We start from the raw sequence: 19,910 nt of genomic DNA, 5'->3' as shown, positions 1-19,910 counted from the left end.
ATTTTTGTTGTTGCCGGGACATGGGCCTTTGAATCCCCGAGATATGGTATCACAGTCCCATGGCAGAATCCACTTTCCGTCATTTCTCTCTGTCTCCTCTTTGATGGGACTTTCCCTTGTGAAATGACATCTCTTGCCTGTGTGGACAGACAGGTAGATTCTGCCCTTTGGAAATGTGCCCATGAATCCCAAAGGAGTTCACATCAGTGCTGATGAACAATGGAGTCCTATTAATTATTAGTCCACTCCCACCCCCGGGTTCTTCCTGCAGGGAGCCCTGTCTCTTGCCATCAGACAGTGCTGGGCCACGTTCCTGCACGAGAGCTCTGAGTCTCAAGAGGCTCGAGATAAGCAGCTGAGGAAAGTTCATCTTGGGAGGAGATCCCTCCCCGGAATGCATCGTGACCTTCCCATTCACATCCCCTTCTTGAGAACCAAGGTTGGGATCAGGGTGCTTTTCCAGATTCCCATGTCCCCCAACCTCCCCCAGATCCTGTCGTCTCCCTGAGCTGGAGACACTTCCTTGTAAGGTAGTCAGTGGGCTGGTTGCTTTCTAATGTCTACCCACAGATCCAGTCTATTTTGGTCTGGTAGATTGGAGTCCTTGCCAAGGGAAACAGCTATTCACATTTAGATGGGAATCTCTTTTTATGTATGTTAAAAAAAAAAAAAAGAAAAAAGTGGAAGGAGAATAAACCCGTGGCTCTGTGATTTTCTTTTTTCTAACCGGATGTGTGTGTATGATTTTTGACTCGTAGAAGATTACAGTAGCAGAGTGCATCGAGACCCAGAGCAAAGCCATGACAATGCTCACCATCGAACAGCTCTCCTACCTGCTCAAGTTTGCCATTCAGAAAATGAAACAGCCAGGGGTAAGAGGATCGGTCCGCCGGTGTAAGCGTAAATGAAGATAAGACTCCGTTTAGTTCTGTTAGCAGCTTTCCGCGTGGCTCGTCGGCTTTGCTTTTCAGATCCCTCTCCGGGCTCTTTGGACTTGTCTTGTGTGTCCCCATTTTAAATCTGTCAAGTAGACATCAGGTACGGTGCCATTCAGTGAGCTCTCCGTGTCCCCACGAGGTCCAGTCGTCAGCGGGGCCTTAAAGTCCTGAGGGGTTGAGAAGTAGAACTTCACAGCCCCCTGGCCCTGAGGGCCGTGTGCTCCTTCCCTCAGCCTGGGTGGAATTCCGCTTCAGGGAGAGGAGGGCGTCCCAGTTTATTTATACCTGAGGTCTGGTGTGGAACCAGGGAGATTTCCATAATGGGTGAGAATCTGGTTAGTTCTGTCAATTGTGAAATGAGTCCTGCTGCACAGCCTTTGCTACTTTTGGAAACTGTATGACAGCAAGGCTGCCAGGCTTGGCTGTACCTCACATGGCACCCTGCTGGGAGGGCCCACCATACCCTAGGTGTGTCTGTTATTATTATGATAGTTTTCAGGAAAACGGCAGAGGGATATCTTCTGTCAAAAATAATATGATGATACAGTGGACATATTAGGACTCTGTCTCCCTCCAGATGAATCTAAAGAAACTGAAGGGTGGGTCCCTCCTTTCTGATTTGCCCAGAGCACCCTCTGTGCTGTCCTTGGGTTTGCTTTCTAAGTCAAGGGCAGATGCAGTAGCCGAGTATCTCACTGCTTATAGTGACCACCGTGGTTTTGTTTCTTTAAACAAATAAAAGTTTTGCTTTGAGAGATTCTGAAATTTGTTATGATGAAGAAATTTAAGATGTGCCAATTAGATATTGAATTAGTTACCTATTTATCTCTTGAATTAAATCTCAATCGATGGAAGCAAAGCTGTGCTAGTAGCTTTAGTTTAGTTAAAAAACAAAAATCTTGGGTCAGGGATGGAGCTTGCCTAGTATGTATGAGGCCCTGGGTTCAATCCTTGGAACCATTAAAAAAAGAAAAAAATCTTTTTTTTTTCTTAAAAAGTCTTGCTTTTATTCTTTTTTTTTTAATCTTTAATTTTTTTTTTTTTTTACTGTGGAGTGATTGAACGTGACGACTATTTACAAAAAGAACGGAGTATGTAGATTTGTCAATTCTGTCAAGTTTTAAACCAAAGGACAAATAGAAGAAAGCTTTACTTTCTCACTCTGTTTGATGTAAAGTCGCTGATTTTGTTGAAACCTCCATTCTGGAACCTGGGGCCTGGCACACACCAGGCAAGTGCCTTTCCCGTGAGCCATACCCCTGCTCTGGAGCATTGTTTAAATTTACAGTGGTCAAACTTTCATTCTGGATTGAAGCGAACACAGGTGATTGCAAAAGGAAATCTATCCCGATTCTTTGCTGGGGTATAATTGGTATTTAATTAAATCTTTGGATTTAAAAAGAAAAAAATTCCTAAGTAAATACCACCCAGCCATCTTGAGCTGAGTCAAGTTAGAGCTGGGTGAAAGTAAAGACTTTTGGCACACTTCTTGTACTGAAGGCAATTTGACCTCTGAAAAGAGGAAAGAAATCCCCCTGTCTAGATTTCCCATCGCATCAGAAACATCTGTTGGCACCCAAGAGACTTTGATGTGTCATCTTTAGGTGTGAACACATTTCCCCCCAAGTCAGTTCTGGAGATGAGTCCCTCTGGGGTGTGGCCTAGCTCTAAAGTAACCCCTGGTGTGTTGGGACCTCAGCCTCACTGGAAGGGGACAGAACCTGCTACTTGGGTGTATGTTGATAGCGAAGCAAATAACAAAACCCCATCCAGTTCACCTGGGCCCAGGATTATCAACGTCCAGGCAGCCTGGGGTGGTGGCCAGTAGAGCTGCCCACGGCCTCCTTCCTGGCAGTCTCGGAGAGGTCCTCTTCAGCTTCTCGGTCCCGTGTTGGCCGGAGCGTGGTCTTCCTGGCCTGTGCATGTGTACCTTTTCTCTTCCAGACAGATGCATTCCAGAAACCCGTCCCCTTGGAGCAGCATCCCGACTACGCAGAATACATTTTCCACCCCATGGACCTTTGCACACTGGAAAAGGTCAGCCTCCGCTGCAGAGCCTCCCGCGCTGGCCCCCGGGGTGGACATGCCAAGGCAGCCCCTCACTTCCAAGTTACATCAGTTTTACTTGGAGAGAACAACTCTTGGTCCGCTCACTTCCTTTCCCCTGTGACCTCCTTCCAGGGGATGAGGGGGTCCTGGGAGATGTGCTCACTGCTCTTCTGGGAGCGATTCCAGCTTCTACCTGAAAGAGCCGTACTTCTAGGAATTAGCGATCTGATCGATTCGCGCCCGACGTCCTCTTCTCTTTCTTTCCGAGGTGCTAATGAGAGCAGCAGGAAGGAAGAAGAGAACGTTTAAGTAGCTGGGAAACCTCCAGATTAGCAATAAGGACGTGGCTTCTTAGAATCGGCTTCTCAGCCGATAAGGCTATTTTGTTAATGCCCGAAGGTGTTTTTCCGAGTTCATGCTAAATTCTGTGCTGAAAATTATATTTGTAACACTTTAGATCGTGCACACCACCATGGTGCTGATCTCAAACCATGAACTCAATATGGGTAATGAAAAGTATCTATGAAGAGGACACATTGCTGGGTGTGTTGGTGCACGCCCAACATCCCAGTGACTCAGGAGGCTGAGGCAGGAGGATCACGAATTCAAGGCCAGCCTCAGCAACTTAGTGAGACCCAGACTCAAAAATGATATAAAAAAATGAAAAGAAGGACTGGGGATGTGGCTGAGTGGTAGAGTGCCCCTGGGTTCTTCCCTGGTACTGCCACCAAAGAAGAAGAGGACACATCTTTCATACTGTTGGCATAGCATTGTGTGAAGTGGGGATGGTGATGTGTGCTTCCTTGAGTTTTCAGGAGGCTCATGTGAGACCTGTCTTTATAATTAATACAAATAGAGAAAGCGACCTCTTCTTGGAAGGAACCTCTTAACAAATGACAGCAGCGTTAAGATGAGAAAATCCAAGTTCCTGTGATGGATTCAGTGGTGCATTTTTTAAAACAGGGTCATAGATCTCACAATAATAGGATCATGGGAAATGAGTGGTGGTGAGCGGATGGTGTGAGGGGCAGGTGGTTCTGCGCCGTGTGGAGCCACTGCTTACTGTGCCCCGTGGCTTCTCTTCCCAGAACGCTAAAAAGAAAATGTACGGCTGCACGGAGGCCTTCCTAGCTGACGCCAAGTGGATCTTGCACAACTGCATCATTTATAACGGGGGTGAGTGGCCGCGCGGCGTCTGGAGAGGGCGCCCCGCGCCTGGTGTGCGCTCTGCTGCCCCTCGCGAAGAACCGGGCTGCAGAGTCGAGCATCAGGCTTCGGGGGACCGAGGACACTGTGTGCGCATGGCCGTGGCGGGTGAACGGGGCCAGTGCGACGTGCACGGTAAGGCGTGAGCCGACGTCCGCGGCTCCGTGATGCGCGGCTCTGACGGTCCTCTCCAAACTCCGTAATTGAACGGAGGTGGGAATGTCAGGGAAACGCGCGGGTTCATGAGCACGTTCAGTGCAGGGCCACACCTCAGGTCAGGTGGAGGCTTCGCAGTCCACCTCCGTTTCTGCCGGAGCTCCGCCCTCCCTCTGTGGCCTAGAGTTCCAGATGGACGGGGCTGGGGGTGCTCTCTGTGTGGGGACGCACACCCTGCGTTGGGATTTGGCGACTGAGGATCGTGCCTTTGTAGTTGCCAGGTGATCTCGCCCGTGGTCAGCAGGCTGCGGTGGGTCCCTTCCCCTGGTTAATGATGGACGTTCTGGTGGTCTCCGTCTTTGGGCTGGGGACTCCTGTGGTGCCCGTGGTCTGGGCAGGTGTGCGCGAGGCTCTTGGCTGTCTGGTGCTGCACCATCCAGTGCTTCTTGAGCACTCTTGTCCCAGTGTGTGCACAGAGCTCATGTCACTGTGCTCCACGGGCAGACATGTGATGGATGTCCAGCGTCCCACATCCTGGCCCTGCCTGGCTTTTTGACGTGGCCATTCTTGGGTGACGTGAAATGTCTCCTGTGTCACCAGGGGCTTTGATTTGCCTTTTCCCCATGGCCAGGGACTGAGTCGTCATTTCATGTACTCACAGTGATTTGTGCGTTGGGGTGAAATCCCCGACTGTTCACTCAGAAGCTGGGCTGTTGCGCTCTGTGGCTCACTGCCGGAGCCCTTTATGTGCTGGATCTAGTGCTGACAGTTGTATGTTCGTGGATTTGGAGGATGGAGGAGAATTTCCATCTGATTCTCCTCTGGGCACCTTCCTTAAGGTTCTTTTCTGTCTGCCTCTGGCCGGGCGGGTCTCTCCGTGTCCTGCCCACCTGGTGCCCTGGCCTGCAGGTCAGCTTGTGCTTGTGCTGGGTGGTGCCTGCGGCTGACCCTCCACCTGCCTCTGCCTCCCTGGCCTTCCCTGTGCCTCAGCCTCTCGGCCTCTAAGACTCCTTCCCTGAGGCCCAGGCCATTGGAGGTCCTGGGCTCTCTACTGACCCTGGCTGCATCACCAAGATTCCTGAGTGGCGCCGTTTGTATGGGCTTGATCTCTGCACCCGGAGGTGACTCCTCCAGGGGTGGGTCTGCCCTTGTTCTCTGCGTATGAGTGGCCAAGTGCAGACCCTCAGCCAGCTTCCAGGGGGGCTCCCTGAGCAGGAGCCCGCATACTTCAGGGCCCGGAGAAAGGGGAGGCGCTGGGCGGTGAACAGAGAGGCCCACCGAGCATGTGAGAGAGTGAGTGAGTGGGGTCAGGGGAAGGAGAAGACCAGCAGCCCTGGGGATGGCCAGTGGGGGGAGGGGAGCAGGGACTCCCGGTTGTCTGGAGAGGCTGCTGTTGGTAGCTCCCGGGGCTTGTTGGTCGCAGGGTCATCAGACCTAAGGAGTTGGATATCTAGGACAAAGAAAGCATGATTTTTTAACCACCTCATCCCCTGCTTTAGAGCCAAGGTGAGGATTTGGGTTAGACCTGTCCAGGTCTCTGCTTTGTTATGAGTGTCCTGGTGGAAGAACCTGACCTTGGCCTAGTTTGATTGAGCTTGAACGCTCTTCCCTGCTGTCTGCTGTGGCTCCTGGAGGACTCTTTGGAAGCCCCTGGCCCAGCCACATGGTGACGTCCCTGTCGCCTTCTTGGGTGGCTGCAGTCTGGGGTGATGGGTACAGTAGGGCTTCTCTCCAGGACTTTTGAGCCTGTAGAAGATCAAAACCTTTTTCAGATGTTAATCCATGATCTGGGGAAAGCCACACCAGTTGCTCCGTTTGGGAGATGACCTTGAGGCATCAAAGACTGGTTGGTCTTGAAGGGTGAATAATCGGAACTGACATTAGAAAGCAGAAACTTTGGCAGCTGCTGGAGGAAAGGGAGCTACATGTTGTCAGGGGACATCGAATCGCAAGGTGGGGTGTTACAGTGTTTCCGGTAGAATTAATCCTATTTTCTTATTCCCCTAGGAAATCACAAATTGACGCAAATAGCAAAAGTAGTCATCAAAATCTGTGAACACGAGGTATGTGTTTCCCGCCGACCTGTAGACGCGTCCAGAGCGGGGTGCTGGGATCTGAAGGCGCGGTGGGGGGCCGTGGCCACCGTGGGCTTGGTTGAGGGGCCGACCGCGTCCCCGTCTCTTGAAGGAAGTGAAGGCGACAGGGGAGGGGCCGTGGTGTGATGAGCGCCTTTGCCTCCCGGTGGCCTCAGGGAGAAGATGCTCCTCTGTGGTTTTCTCCCTGAGGTCCTGGCCACCGCCCGGGTCCTGAGCTCTTTTCCTGGTTGTCACTAGAGCTCGCTGTGTCTGGTCCTGGCTGCACAGCTTGTGGCTTGGAGTCGGTGAAAGGTTCTGTAGGGGGGCCGGGGTGTCCTGGAGTGGCTGTCCTACGGACCCCCGCAGGCTGGGCTGGACCTGTTGGGTTTGTGAGCTGTGAGACTCCGTGTGGTGGGACAAGATGGCAACCAGAGTGACGAGGGGCGGCGTTCTTTACCAGATCCCTTTGTAAGAATAGCAGACCGAGACCCGTCTTTGTGCGTCTGTCCCTTCCTTCCTAAGAGGACCTGCCTGGGATGGCTGGGGAGCATCCACGAGGCACATGCCTCTGTGCGTGTCCACAGAGAGAGAAAGTGAGATTTTCTAAACTGCCTTTTCACTTGAAGTTCGAGTACTTTCTATTTTCTGGGTAATCGAACACATGGGAAGAACCGAATTTTTCATGGCTGCGTAGTATCCACGGACATTTTTTGTCATTTGAGTGGAACCTACTTGTGACCGCACTTTACCTAAGGTGACGATGCATGCCGTTACCCCTCCGTCTTGGGGTGTCCCATCTGCTTCTGATGGTCACTTTGCACAATGTTTAGATACACAGTGACCAGGTCGGAGGATGTGAACAGGGCAGAGGGCTAGGTAGATGCTTCCCGGTTGTCTTCCAGAAGAGCTGTTACACTTCACACAGCAGCTCGGGAGCGGACAGCGGGGAGGTGGTCTTCCCTCACTGTGGTCCCCAGTTTGCCTTTGTTGGATGACAGGTGGCTGTGTGCGTTGTGCCTCTGGAAGAGCCCAGCAGCTGAGTGGGGTGGGAGGAGATGCCCCCTCCCTTCATTCACTCATGTCTTTGGTCACCTGTTAAGTCAGTCGGTTTTCAGTAAGTGGCCCCTGGAGTGGTGATAGGTGATAAAGAGAAAATCGGGGCTGCTGACGTGGGAGACAGTAGCAGCAGCTCACCATGCAGTGGGGGAGCTTCAGGGCTTTGGAGTCTGGTTGCCTGGATTTACTTCCTGACCCAGCCACCTTGGTGCTGGGACCCTGGCACAGGTTCCTCAACTTCTCGGGGTCTCATTTTCTCCTCCTGAAAAATGGTGGTAAGAAAAATCTCCCCTCGTTGGGCATTGTTGAGCCGATCCTCAGCGAGCACTCAGAAGGACACAGCTCCCCAAGTCTTCGGCAGCTGTTCACTTGTGTGGATATGTGTCATCTGGCTCATTCCGTGTTTTTTATTAACCCTGTGGTTGGGTACCGATGGCACCCTTTTCTTTCCGAAGAAGAGGGGAGGATCAGGGAATATGGAGCATCTTTTTCTAAAGTTGCTGAGCTAGGAAATGGTGGTAGTGAAGTTGGATTGGATCAAGGAGCTTCCTGGCTGTACATTCTGAGTCCGGAAGTTACTGTGTGCTGTCTTCTGCAGGAAAGGGACAGGAAAGGAGTTGGATTTTTGGGTTGTTGTCACTGGAAATAAAGTAGGGATGGTGTGATTAGAAATGGAAGTGGAGCATGGTGTGTTGGGGGACAGAGCAGCCGGAAGGGCTTGGAGAGCGGTGCTGCTACCAGGTGAGCTGAGTCCAGGGTGTGCACGTGGCCTTGAGGTGCTCCAGGCATTTAGGTTTCATTGTTAGTTTCTCAAATTGGCATGACTGGTGTTTGGGGCCTGGGAACTCTTGGTCCAGGGAGCTGTACCCCCCAGGTGTGACCATCCAAAATGCCTCAGACCTTGCCAAGTTCCTGGGGCAGGGGAGGGGTGAGGAACCTGCCTGCAGACCCAGTGCAGGGAAGTCTCTGGAAGCTTTTGAAGCAAGTTCAGATTTCTGTGGCTCTGGGCCCTGCATGGGGAATGTGCTGTTGTGGGGCAGAGTCCCGGCTGGATACCTGGGGTGTCCTTGGTCCAGAATGTGATAGTGGTGCCAAGGTTGGATCTATTTCCAAGGTGTTCCCACTGTGGCCCAAATCATTAAAATCATTAAGCAAACTATGTGTGAGCCTGCAGCCCCAGCTCCTCAGGGGTGGGAGGATCCCTTGAGCCCAGGGTTCTGGGACAGCCTGGGCACAGCAAGAACCCTGTCTTAAAAACCAAATCCAGCAAATAGCCAAATCACCAAAAAAAAAAAAAAAAAAAATCCTTAGACATTCAAATAAAAGCACAAACACTTAAAAAAAAAAAATCAAGCATTTATGAAGACCTCCCAGATGTGAGGCTCCTGGTTGACATATTCTAATGTATTTTTGTTTTACAGATGAATGAAATTGAAGTATGTCCAGAATGTTATCTAGCTGCTTGCCAAAAACGAGATAACTGGTTTTGCGAGCCTTGTGTAAGTTGGATTTACTTTCCTTATTTCATTTTCTGAACTCTTGTCTTTGATGGCTCAGCCTTCTCCAGGGGGCTTAGGAGACGAAACTTTGGATGAAGTTTTAATACGTGTTTTTACTGATAAAATAACCTAGATAGAATAAGCCTCCTACGCTGTTCGTGTGCAAGAACTAGTTAACCCTGGAGAACTGCAGAACCCAGAGTCGAAGGGAATTCGGTAGGAGTGTGGGATGCAGGCAGGGGGAGGTGTGGGATGTGGGATGTGGGGGACAGGACATGCATGATGTGGGTCACAGGGTGCATGAATAATGCTGAGAGTTTTGTGAGTATTGAGGAGTGTGTCATCCACAAATCTTCTTGGGCCTGTTTTAAGAATGTTAGAAATACTTTCATGGATTAATGTTATAGACTCTCCAGTCCATGGTGGTATTTTTTTCTTTCTTTCCTTTTTTTTTTTTTTTTAATTAGCAAAGAGCAAAGTTCAGCTTTTTATTGAAAATGTTAAGAGCTGTCAAAGAGACCAAAGCCTATGCTTGAACCTTGGATTCTTGGTTTCCATTTTCTTCTCTGGGGCAGAGGGTTGAGGGGAGGGACCTCCTGCTGACATAGCACCTGCTGCTGCTGCAGCGCCCCCACCAGCCCTGACGTTGCAAATGCAGCTCCTCAGTGTGGACATTGGCCAGGGCCTTTGCAGATAAACCAGGCCAAAAAGATTCAACATTTACACCACCTGCCTCAACAAGGTATTGATCTTATCCTCTGTGACAGTCACCTTGTCCTCGTTAAGGATGAGGGCAGAGTAGATGCCAGCTTGGGGACAGAGGCCATGGCAGGCTGCAAGGTGAAGTGAGATCTTCACCCCAAGTGGCCTTAGTTTCCTTGGAAGGACCGAGTACCTTGGTGGCATCTGAGGAGAGAACAAATCATGGTTCTTGAGGACCTAAAGACACCTTGGTTTCTTACTGTGGATCTGAATTTCCAAAATGGTGTTTATTTTTGCCCTCTGTGACGCTGGAGGTCAAAGCCAGGGCCCCGTGCATGTCAGCTGGTATTTAGCAGAGAGAAGTGTATGGGGGGGGTGGGTAGAGGGGTGGGGATGGAGGGCTGGAGGGGCATGACCGGGCAAGTGAAGGGAGAATCAAAACGTGCCTATGTCCCTTCAGGCCTTTGGAGATAAACACCTGGATAGCTGGGGCTCAGTGGCTAGCACGTGGGAGGCCCTGGGTCCGATCCCCAGCACCACATAAAAAAACTAAATAAACAAAATAAAGGTATTATGTCCATCTACAACTAAAAATATCAAAAAAAAAAAAAAAGAAAAGAATAAACACAGCCTCTGCTGCCTTCTGTGCTGGCACAGGGCACATCAGCCCACACTGGGGGGAGAGTGGGGTCAGGGCTCTGTGTGGTGCAGGAAGGTGAGTGCCTTGCTCACAGCCAGGACTCCAGCCTGGTTTTGTTGTCCTCGGATTCTGTCCCCTCTCCTTTGGAGCCCTCCCCAGCTTTGTGCAGGCACCTCGGCCTCCCTCTCTAGCGAGCCCCTGTGGCCGCCTTCTCCCCGCCGTCTCGTCCTCCCCAGCCGGGAAGTGTGTCTCACTGCCAAATGTGTGCCAACTCTGGGTTCTGTTTTTCTTCTAGAGCAATCCACATCCTTTGGTCTGGGCAAAACTGAAGGGGTTTCCATTTTGGCCTGCAAAAGCCCTGAGGGATAAGGACGGGCAGGTCGATGCCCGTTTCTTTGGACAACACGACAGGTGGGCGTTAAAAACAGGCTTTGAACATGTAGCTTCACCTGAACCTTTGACACTGTCATTGGATAAGAAAAGAGGTGGAGGGTATGGCTATTATTTTTATTATTATTACCATTTTTTAAAAGCTGATTTTTCCTCTTGTTGTTGGCTGGTATGGCTGTGATTTGTTTACTGTCATGATACCCACCCTTGATCTCGTAGTGGGAAATGTTTTCCTGTGCTGTGTTAAGCCTGATAATGTGTGGGCTTCAGTTTTTTTCCAGGTAACGTTAGAAAATAATCTTACTTGAGTGGTTTTGTTGATCTAACTGGCATTGGAGTGAATTCCCGGGCTATTTTAAGTGCTGCCGTCCTTTTTTATTTTTTTTATTTTTCCCGTCATAAATTAAATCTCTGTGCAAATTGCTTTTCAAAATAATGCTTTCAGGGATCAGATGTATTTTCCCAGATTGCCGGTAAATGAATCTCTTATCATCCTGCTGGGTAGTTCCCTCCTGTTCCCTTTTCTCTGTAGCTAACGTGGGAAATTACCAGGGGCTGCTGTTTTGACAGGTGTGAGCCTCCCCTCCCAGCATCTCTGCCCTCCCCATTTCCGCCACACGCAGGGAAGTACCTTTCAGCTAATAGCAGTTCCCTTCAGGGCAGAGCCCCTGCGCTCAGAACAACAGGTAGACAGGGATGAGCAGGTTTATATTGCAGTCCTCTCCTTGCAAGTTCCGTGAGGGTTAAATGAGGCACACGCCGGACCTGGAGAGTGCATAGGGGAGTCTGTTTAAACACATGCAGCACAAATTATACCCCACACGGAATACACAGAAAATGCAGTTTGTATTCTGAAATTTTGCTTGAGGTCTTGCAGATCAAAGAACAGTGTGAATTCCAAAGTAACCCACTTCCTTATTAGGAATCCCGACAGTGCTTTGTCAGGAGACCAGATGGAAATTCCTTGATAGGGCACTGGGTTTGATAGGAGGTATCATATTTGGATTTTAATGGCTCTTGTTGGAAATATGCTGGAAATTCTTTTATTAAATTTTCATTCAAAGTAGTATACATTTGGAGCCTGCTCAGCCTGGGTGCTAGGTGCTGGGGACGCGGGAGTGAACAGGGAAGATGGGTCACACCCAGGAGTCCCCTGGGCTAGCCATCTCCTTCAGGAGGTGGTGGTGGGCCTGGTGCAAAGGTTTGGGCAGAGTGGGCAGCAAGAGCAGAGGCTCAGGCAGGGAAGGGTGGACCTGGTGTGCGATTAGAACAGGGTGCAGGGAGGAGAGGATGGTGGGAGACCGGGTCCCAGGGGTGGGCAGGAGTTGTTGTTCTTATTTGAAGAGCTGGAAGAATCCATGGCAGCCTGTTGATCCCATGTCCTGATCAGAGCGTGGGAAAGTGAGCGGTCTTGGTGGTTCAGGATTCCTATTCTGTAGGCTGGCACAGTGTGGGGACATGCACTGGGATGTAGGTGACAGGGATAGCAGTGCTTGCCCCACATACCAAGTGCACCAGGAGCTGAGTCCATCATCCAGCTCCCTCTTCTGGGACCATCCTGCAGAGACCTCTGGTCCTCCCCTTGCCAGCCATCCGCAGAGAGTGGCTTAGGTTGCGAGAAGGAAGAGCGTGGGCTTTGCTCCCCGGTGGGCAGAGGCTGTCCCCACAGCTCGCAGGTTCAGTCTTTGGTTCTAGGGGGGAGCCGCTGGGAGCCAGGCCCTTTGTGTTAGGTGGTGAGACTGCCCTCTGAGTGTCTCTAGTACCCTCTACCCTGCAGAGTGACTGTGTTGCCCTGTTGGTTTGAACTTGGGTGAGGGGGGCCCAGGCAGGGGGTTTGGTAAAGACTGTCCACAGTGCTGCAGTGACAGAAAAACCCTAAAATGTCCAGCTGTCCTCCGAGTGTCAGAAATGACCGGCTTCCTGAGTCCTGACAGCCACCTTTCTGCCCATGCCTGCTGGGGAGGTTCCCCCAGGGGAGTCCCTCTTTCCAGGAAGGGTTGCTGCCTCCCCAGAGGCAGGCACAGGGGGCAGGCTCACGGACAGCTGCTCTGGTGGAACCCAGCAGCAGGACCCAGAGTCTAGGCTCGATGGCACAGAGGCCAATGCACTGTCCCCTGCTCGGGGAGCTCAGAGGTGCACCAGAGGCCAATGCACTGTCCCTTCTCAGAGAGTTCAGAGGTGCATCAGAGGCCAACCTACTGTCCCTTGCTTGGGGAGCTCACATTGGGGTGGAGGAGCCAAAACATAAGGGAGAGCTCAGCACGCAGCTCCTGTCAGCTTAGGGAGTGCTGGTGTGGGCCCGGGGCTCCTGCCCGACTCCAGGCGTGTTCCTCGAGTCCCATCTGTCTGCTAGAAGAATTTGCTTGTGTTTTTTTTTTTGTTGTTGTTTTTTTAAAGTTTTATGATAGACCTGCACATGCACAGCCAAGTTAAAAATTTAGGAACTGGGTTGGGAGTGGTGACGCTGGCCTGTCATACTAGCTACTTGGCTAAAGCTGGAGACTGTCTTGAACCTAAGAGTTCAAGGTCAGCCTGGGTAACATATCAGGATCTGTTAAAAAAAAAAAAAAAGACTAGATGACAACAACAATGAAAAAAGAATTATTTTATTAAATACTTGCAGATTTTTTTTTCTGTTTTTTGGGAATTACTGGGGATTGAATTTAGGGGCACTTGACACTGAGCCACATCCCTACTCCTATTTCGTATTTTATTAGAGACAGGGCCTTTCTGAGTTGCTTAGCACCTCTCTAAATTGCTGAGGCTGGCTTTGAACTTGTGATCCTCCTGCCTCAGCCTCCCGAGCTCAGCTGGGGTTACAGGTGTGCGCCTGGCTCAGAATTTCTTTTTAAGCTAACATTGAGTACTGCTTGTGCAATAGGCACTATTTTAAGTTGCTTTTTTTTGGGGGGGGGTTATATTTTTGTTTTTTGTTTTTGTAAGTTGCTTTTATCTGTTCTACTGATAAGAACACGAGGGGCCAGCAAGGTCAGTGCTTTGCCCGGGGTGACTCAGCTAGCAGGTAGCCAGAATGGCTAGAACCATGAGAATGTAACTCTAGCCCTTGGGCTCTGTAGGGTGCTGCTTGGGACCTCTCGTGACATGTCCTCTCCCAGAGACTTTATATAGTAAAGCAGATCTAATTTCCCTTTAAATATTTTCTACGCTAGTTGAGGGAAAGGAGCACTTTCCCAAGGCCCCTTTGAAGGTACCTAGGAACTTGGGAGGAGACAGTTAAATTTACTTGAAGCACACAAAAGTCGGGGCAGAAACAGGGTCACAAGATGTGGCTGCAGGCTCAGGAGTCCCTAGTGGTGCCTGGCCCTTGGCTCAGGTCCACCGTGTCGGCTCCACTGGGGAGGCCTTGGGGACCTCACCTCCTATCAGATCGCCCTGTCCAGCCCACGCGCCCCTGGAGAGAGGCCTTTGTCTCCTCCTAGCCTCCCCGATCCTGAGGGAGGTTAGGCTTCAGGCCTCAGCAGGAAGGTGGCTGTCAGGATGCTGGTCATTTCTGACACTCAGAACAGTTGGACATTTTAGGGTTTTTCACTTTTGGTTTCTGTCACGAGCCACTATTGTCAGAAGCCAAGAGTGGCAATAAGGCCCCTGTGTGCTCCATCCCACCCCCACTGATGGCCTTACTTCCTCTTGAAGCACAGGACTTCAGGGTGGACTGTGGGCGAGGGGGAGAGGTACTGCTAGAAGCCCACAGTTTTGCTTCTTTTCAAAGCATGAGAAGGCGGGGCCTCTTGGTCCAGGTCCTGCTCCCGCTGCTCTGCACGGCAGGGAGTAGGTGTCCAGCAGATAGTAGGTGTCCGCTTCCCCCCCCCCCCCAGCAGGCGCAGGCATCCGTTGCCGGCACCCACTTGGCTTCTCCTTGGTTTATACCTGGATTGAGTTCCTGTCTGTGAAACCCAGAGGGATTCCACTTAGCAGTTACAACCTCTTGAGCTGGGTCATCAAAAGTGCCGCAGGCTGTGTTCTGATGTCCCCGTGTGCCATCACCCACAGTGTCTGTCCAGGTGTGCCAGCCCCCTCCTGCAGCCACGCGGCTCGCTGGTTCTGTGAAGCAGCCACAGTTTTTTTCCTTTCCCCCCTTGCTGTCAGGGGTCTGTGCAGTGTGCTGGGCCGTGGGGCATGGATGCTGGGAAGATGGGACTGGAGGTTGCCGACCTGAAGGCTTGGAGGGCTGCTTTGCAGTGATTTTCCCTTGTGAACATCTCACATGCACAAACATGAACCTTCTTCTAGGAATGGGTTTCCCAAGTCCTAGTCCCTTTTAGAATAGCAATAAGAAAGCTGTTTGTGTCCTGTGCAGTTGAGGGAGATCTGGGGAATACCCTTTTTGGTGGTACTTTGGAGGAATGCAGTAACTTTTTTTTTTAATTCTCTACCAGCTAAAAACCAGAGGGGATTTATTTTGTGTGTGTGTGTGTGTATGTGTGTGTGTGTTTAATGGATTAAAATGACTAAGACTGTCAAGCCTTTTACTATCTTTGCTGAGTTTTGCTGTTCTGTGTTCTGTCCTTGTGGCAGAACATGCCTGTTAAGTGGATCGTTAATTAAACATGGAAACCAAGTCATTTATTTAGAAAGAGAATTAAGTATTTAAGAATCTTGGCAAACATGCTAGGCTAATTTGGTTTGTATTCAGGAAAGAAAAAAGAAAAAAAAAAGTCTTGCAAATCACTAAATTTGACTTGAACTTTCTTTCTCTTTTGCCCTCCCAGGGCCTGGGTTCCAATAAATAATTGCTACCTCATGTCTAAAGAAATTCCCTTTTCTGTGAAAAAGACCAAAAGCATCTTCAACAGCGCCATGCAGGAGATGGAGGTCTACGTGGAGAACATCCGCAGGAAGTTCGGGGTCTTCAATTACTCTCCCTTCAGGACGCCCTACACGCCCAACAGCCAGTACCAGATGCTGCTGGACCCCGCCAACCCCGGCGCGGGCACGGCCAAGACGGACAAGCAGGAGAAGGTCAAGCTCAACTTCGACATGACGGCCTCGCCCAAGATCCTCATGAGCAAGCCCCTGCTGGGCGCGGGCGCGGGCCGCCGCATCTCGCTGTCGGACATGCCGCGCTCGCCCATGAGCACCAACTCCTCGGTGCACACGGGCTCCGACGTGGAGCAGGACGCCGACAAGAAGGCCACCTCCAGCCACTTCAGCGCCAGCGAGGAGTCCATGGACTTCCTGGACAAGAGCACCGGTCAGCCCCGGGCGGGGGACGGGCGGGACCGGGACCCGAGGCCACGTGGGCGAGGAAAGGGCTCTCGTGCGGGAGGGGCTGGCCGCGAAATAAAGGCCTTGAACGCAGAACCGAGGCCCAGACCAGAGGCCCAGACCAGAGGCGGGGCTGGACGAGACCAGAGGCGGGGCTGGACGGCTCCTAGCGGCCGGTCACGGGATTGGTGGGAACACGGTTTCCGGTGGGCGGAGCCTCGGGCCGCTGCTGCTGCTGCTGCTGCTGCTGCTGCTGCTGCTGCTGCTGCTGCTGCTGCTGCTGCTGCTGCTGCTGCTGCTGCTGCTGCTGCTGCTGCTGCTGCTGCTGCTGCTGCTGCTGCTGCTGCTGCTGCTGCTGCTGCTGCTGCTGCTGCTGCTGCTGCTGCTGCTGCTGCTGCTGCACCAGAACCAGGTGGGGTGGGGGTCAGCGGGGTTTGGCCCTAGCTGGTCAGGGTCACGCCCCTGCGGTGCTGTGCTGGAACTGGAGCCTAGATAGGAGCCGGGGAGGACGCGCTGGGGAGGACGCGCTGGGGAGGACGCGCTGGGGAGGACGCGCTGGGGAGGACGCGCTGGGGAGGACGCGCTGGGGAGGACGCGCTGGGGAGGACGCGCTGGGGAGGACGCGCTGGGGAGGACGCGCTGGGGAGGACGCGCTGGGGAGGACGCGCTGGGGAGGACGCGCTGGGGAGGACGCGCTGGGGAGGACGCGCTGGGGAGGACGCGCTGGGGAGGACGCGCTGGGGAGGACGCGCTGGGGAGGACGCGCTGGGGAGGACGCGCTGGGGAGGACGCGCTGGGGAGGACGCGCTGGGGAGGACGCGCTGGGGAGGACGCGCTGGGGAGGACGCGCTGGGGAGGACGCGCTGGGGAGGACGCGCTGGGGAGGACGCGCTGGGGAGGACGCGCTGGGGAGGACGCGCTGGGGAGGACGCGCTGGGGAGGACGCGCTGGGGAGGACGCGCTGGGCTGGGGACCAGGCTTCTCCCACCAGCCGGTCCCCACTGGGAGTCCAGATACCAGGCTTCCCGCCTGATGGTTGCTGTAGTTCACGCTCCATTCACCGATGGCTCCCTGCCCCCTTGGGCGCCAGCGCCGGAACCCCGCAGCCTCCGCGGGAACTGCAGGGTTTTGCTTCCCTGCCTGCAGATTTTCAGTGAGTGATTAGATGGGATCCTTGCTCTGGGGGACCTACATACGAGATTAGTGTTTCCAAAAGGCTCACTAGAGTTCATTCCTACACCTGGGTGGAGGTGGCCAGAAATCCTTTTAGAGTTCACTTCTAATGTCACTGCCTCTTGGACTGATCACAGCAAACTCCCCATAACTCTGTTCTTCTCTAAGGATTCTATTTTAATTAAACAATTGACTTTTCAGTACATTCACATTCAGTGCTCACAGAAACACATAAGGTAAAAAGCCCTTGTGGGGCTGGGGTCGTGGCTTGGTGTAGAGCGCTTGCTTGCCTAGCACATGAGAGATGTTTGGTTTGATCCTCAGCACCACATTCAAAAAATAAATAAAGTTGATATGAAAATGCCATTTCAGGTCTCCCTGGAGTTGTCCCGCTCCTTCAGGGTCCCTGTCTCACAGTTACATCGCTTGTTAGGGACGTGTGTGGACATTGGGGCAGGGTGCTTGTGGTCTGTGCCTCGGTTTCCCCTCCGTAACGTGAGGATCTTAATGGTGTGCCTGGGAGGTTCTTGTAAGTAAGAGGAGTTGGGGTGCACTTAGGACAGTGCCCCAGACAGCCCACGCTGCGCAAGTGCTGGCTGCTGCTTCTCCTGGTGCTGCTGTCCACGTGGGTCAGGGGACTGATGCCAGCAGGGATGGCCACTGGCTGAGAGGGAGAAAAGTAATGGTGACTTGAAAGAATTCTTTCTTCCCCAAAAGAATTCGGTCATGTGTTAAGTATTCTATGAATGTCATGGCCTTCATAAGGAAGTGGTTTTGCTCCTTTTCTTGAATTGTGGTATTCACGTTTTGTGTTGCTGTGCCCTTGAGATATGGGCACAGAGAACCTTCTGAACCCAGCATGATGGTTCCTGGTTAGCCGGCTGTTGAGAATGGTGGAGACGGGGACACACAGGGCATGTGCCTCATCTCAGGGACTTCACCCACGGCCACCATGCAAGAATGTGGCCTTGGGGCCTTCAGATCTTGATATTCTTCCAGAGGAATGGAAAATGTGGATTTTTAAGTAAAATCTCCACTGATGACATGTCAGGCTGAGATGTCTTGGGGTGTTTTCTGGGGTAGCACATGTGCAGTCGGAACAGCAGCTTTAGACTTGGAGCTGAAGTGCTCACCTTCAGTCGACGTCCCGCCTTCCCACTTGCACCATAAAACGATTTTCACTTCAGATTTTTTTTTTTTATCATAATAAGCAATGGGAGACTAGAGCCCAGCAATACAACTTACTAGCATATGACGACTGTGGAGCCATTAAAGATAAGAGTCCTGAAGGAGACTGCTAATGACCCTAAAGGTAAAATAATGATGGGTACTTGGTGGCTGTGCACTCAGAGGTAGGTGCACACCGATTCTGCCGCACTGTCCCTGGATGGCTGCAGGGAGGCAGAGCATTGGTGCTGGGTGGCTGCAGGGTCTTTGTTGTAACAGGCTGCAGCTCTACCGTGTACCCTGGGGTCCCCCATACTCACAGGACAGCTGTAGGATGTTGACCCTGGAGCCACATAGCTTGTGTGGACAGTGTCAGAAGGTCTTTCCTTTTGTCCCCTTGTTTCTGACCAGAGGTCCTTAAAATCTTACTGTAATCCCATGCATGGTTCTGCGATGGTCTGGATTCCCCGGACCCCTCGGCCTGTTGGTTTTCGTAGAGAGCTTGAGAAGGTGGGATTTCAGTTTTGGTGGCTACGCTGCGAGTCCCCGTCACTTTCTATGGAGCTTTGTTCCATTGTTGGGTGTTGGATCTGCAACTCAGCTTTGGCCTCTGCTAAGTGAAATGTGGTGTAAGCCCCTGTTTTTAAATGGCTTCTTGTTTTTTTTCCCTTAATGCCATGAGGTTCACTGATGTTAACACATAAGTTGCTACAGTAAAATAAAAAATGCTGGTGTGTAAACTGCCACTGGTTCTCCTGGGCCACATGTGAAGAGAATACAGTTTGTACCATTAGAACACACCTAATGTGTTTAATTTAGCCTCTCTCTTCCTTCTGGAGCGGCAAAGGAGAGGGATAAATGGCCTTAGACTTTGTGACAGAATTCCTCATCATTTGGGTTTTTAGGTGAGAAGCCAGTAGATTCCCTTTAAACTTCAGAGTTTCTTTTTTTTTTTTTTTTAAAGAGAGAGAGAGAGAGAGAGGAGAGAGAGGGGAGAGAGAGAGAATTTTTAATATTTATTTTTTAGTTCTCGGCGGACACAACATCTTTGTTGGTATATGATGCTGAGGATCGAACCCGGGCCGCACGCATGCCAGGCGAGCGCGCTACCGCTTGAGCCACATCCCCAGCCCTTAATTGTCTTTTTTAAAAAATTTTTTTTAATATTTATTTTTTTAGTTTTCAGCAGACACAACATCTTTGTTTGTATGTGGTGCTGAGGATCGAACCTGGGCTGCACGCATGCCAGGCGAGCGCGATACTGCTTGAGCCACATCCCCAGCCCCAGAGTTTCTTTCCTAAATTATAACTCTCTTGCTCAATATGTGCTCGGGAGTTGGCTAATCCTGAGCCCAATAGTGTAGGACAGGGATGACACTTAGAATGTTGTTGTTGTTTTTTTTGGTGGCACCGGGATCGAATGCAGGGCCTTACGCAGGCCAGGCAGGGGTTGCACCTCAGAGCAATCCTTGGTCTTGCAATCCTCCTGCCTCAGCCTCCAGGGTAGCTGGGATTATAGGCATGCTCCACCCCCGCCAGCCACAGTCATTTTAATCTTACAAATAGCCCCTGTTTCTATAAGGGGTCAGTAGTAGATATTTCAGGTCTTAAAGATGTATTTTGCAGCTGTAGA

General features: G+C 51.6%; 1 protein-coding gene across 19 annotated transcripts in view; it reads left to right on the top strand.

Annotated features, from left to right (window-relative positions):
* ZMYND8 (zinc finger MYND-type containing 8) overlaps window positions 1–19,910 on the top strand; it is a 98,961-nt gene that overhangs the window by 38,865 nt on the left and 40,186 nt on the right. For 17 of the 19 annotated variants that reach the window (XM_081289533.1, XM_081289527.1, XM_081289526.1 and 14 more), the window contains 7 exons: window positions 759–872; window positions 2,883–2,975; window positions 4,076–4,163; window positions 6,357–6,412; window positions 8,902–8,979; window positions 10,617–10,732; window positions 15,442–15,923. In XM_081289533.1, the coding sequence (XP_081145659.1) occupies window positions 759–872; window positions 2,883–2,975; window positions 4,076–4,163; window positions 6,357–6,412; window positions 8,902–8,979; window positions 10,617–10,732; window positions 15,442–15,923 (1,027 nt within the window). The remainder of the gene's footprint in view (window positions 1–758; window positions 873–2,882; window positions 2,976–4,075; window positions 4,164–6,356; window positions 6,413–8,901; window positions 8,980–10,616; window positions 10,733–15,441; window positions 15,924–19,910) is intronic. The other 2 variants (XM_081289542.1, XM_081289534.1) reach the window with 1 other exon arrangement.

This window comes from Spermophilus citellus (genome assembly GCF_964194105.1).
Source record: "Spermophilus citellus genome assembly, chromosome: 4".
NCBI lineage: Eukaryota > Metazoa > Chordata > Mammalia > Rodentia > Sciuridae > Spermophilus > Spermophilus citellus.
The sequence above is the reverse complement of the archived record's forward strand: the minus strand, read 5'-3'. Positions and strand labels throughout refer to the sequence as shown.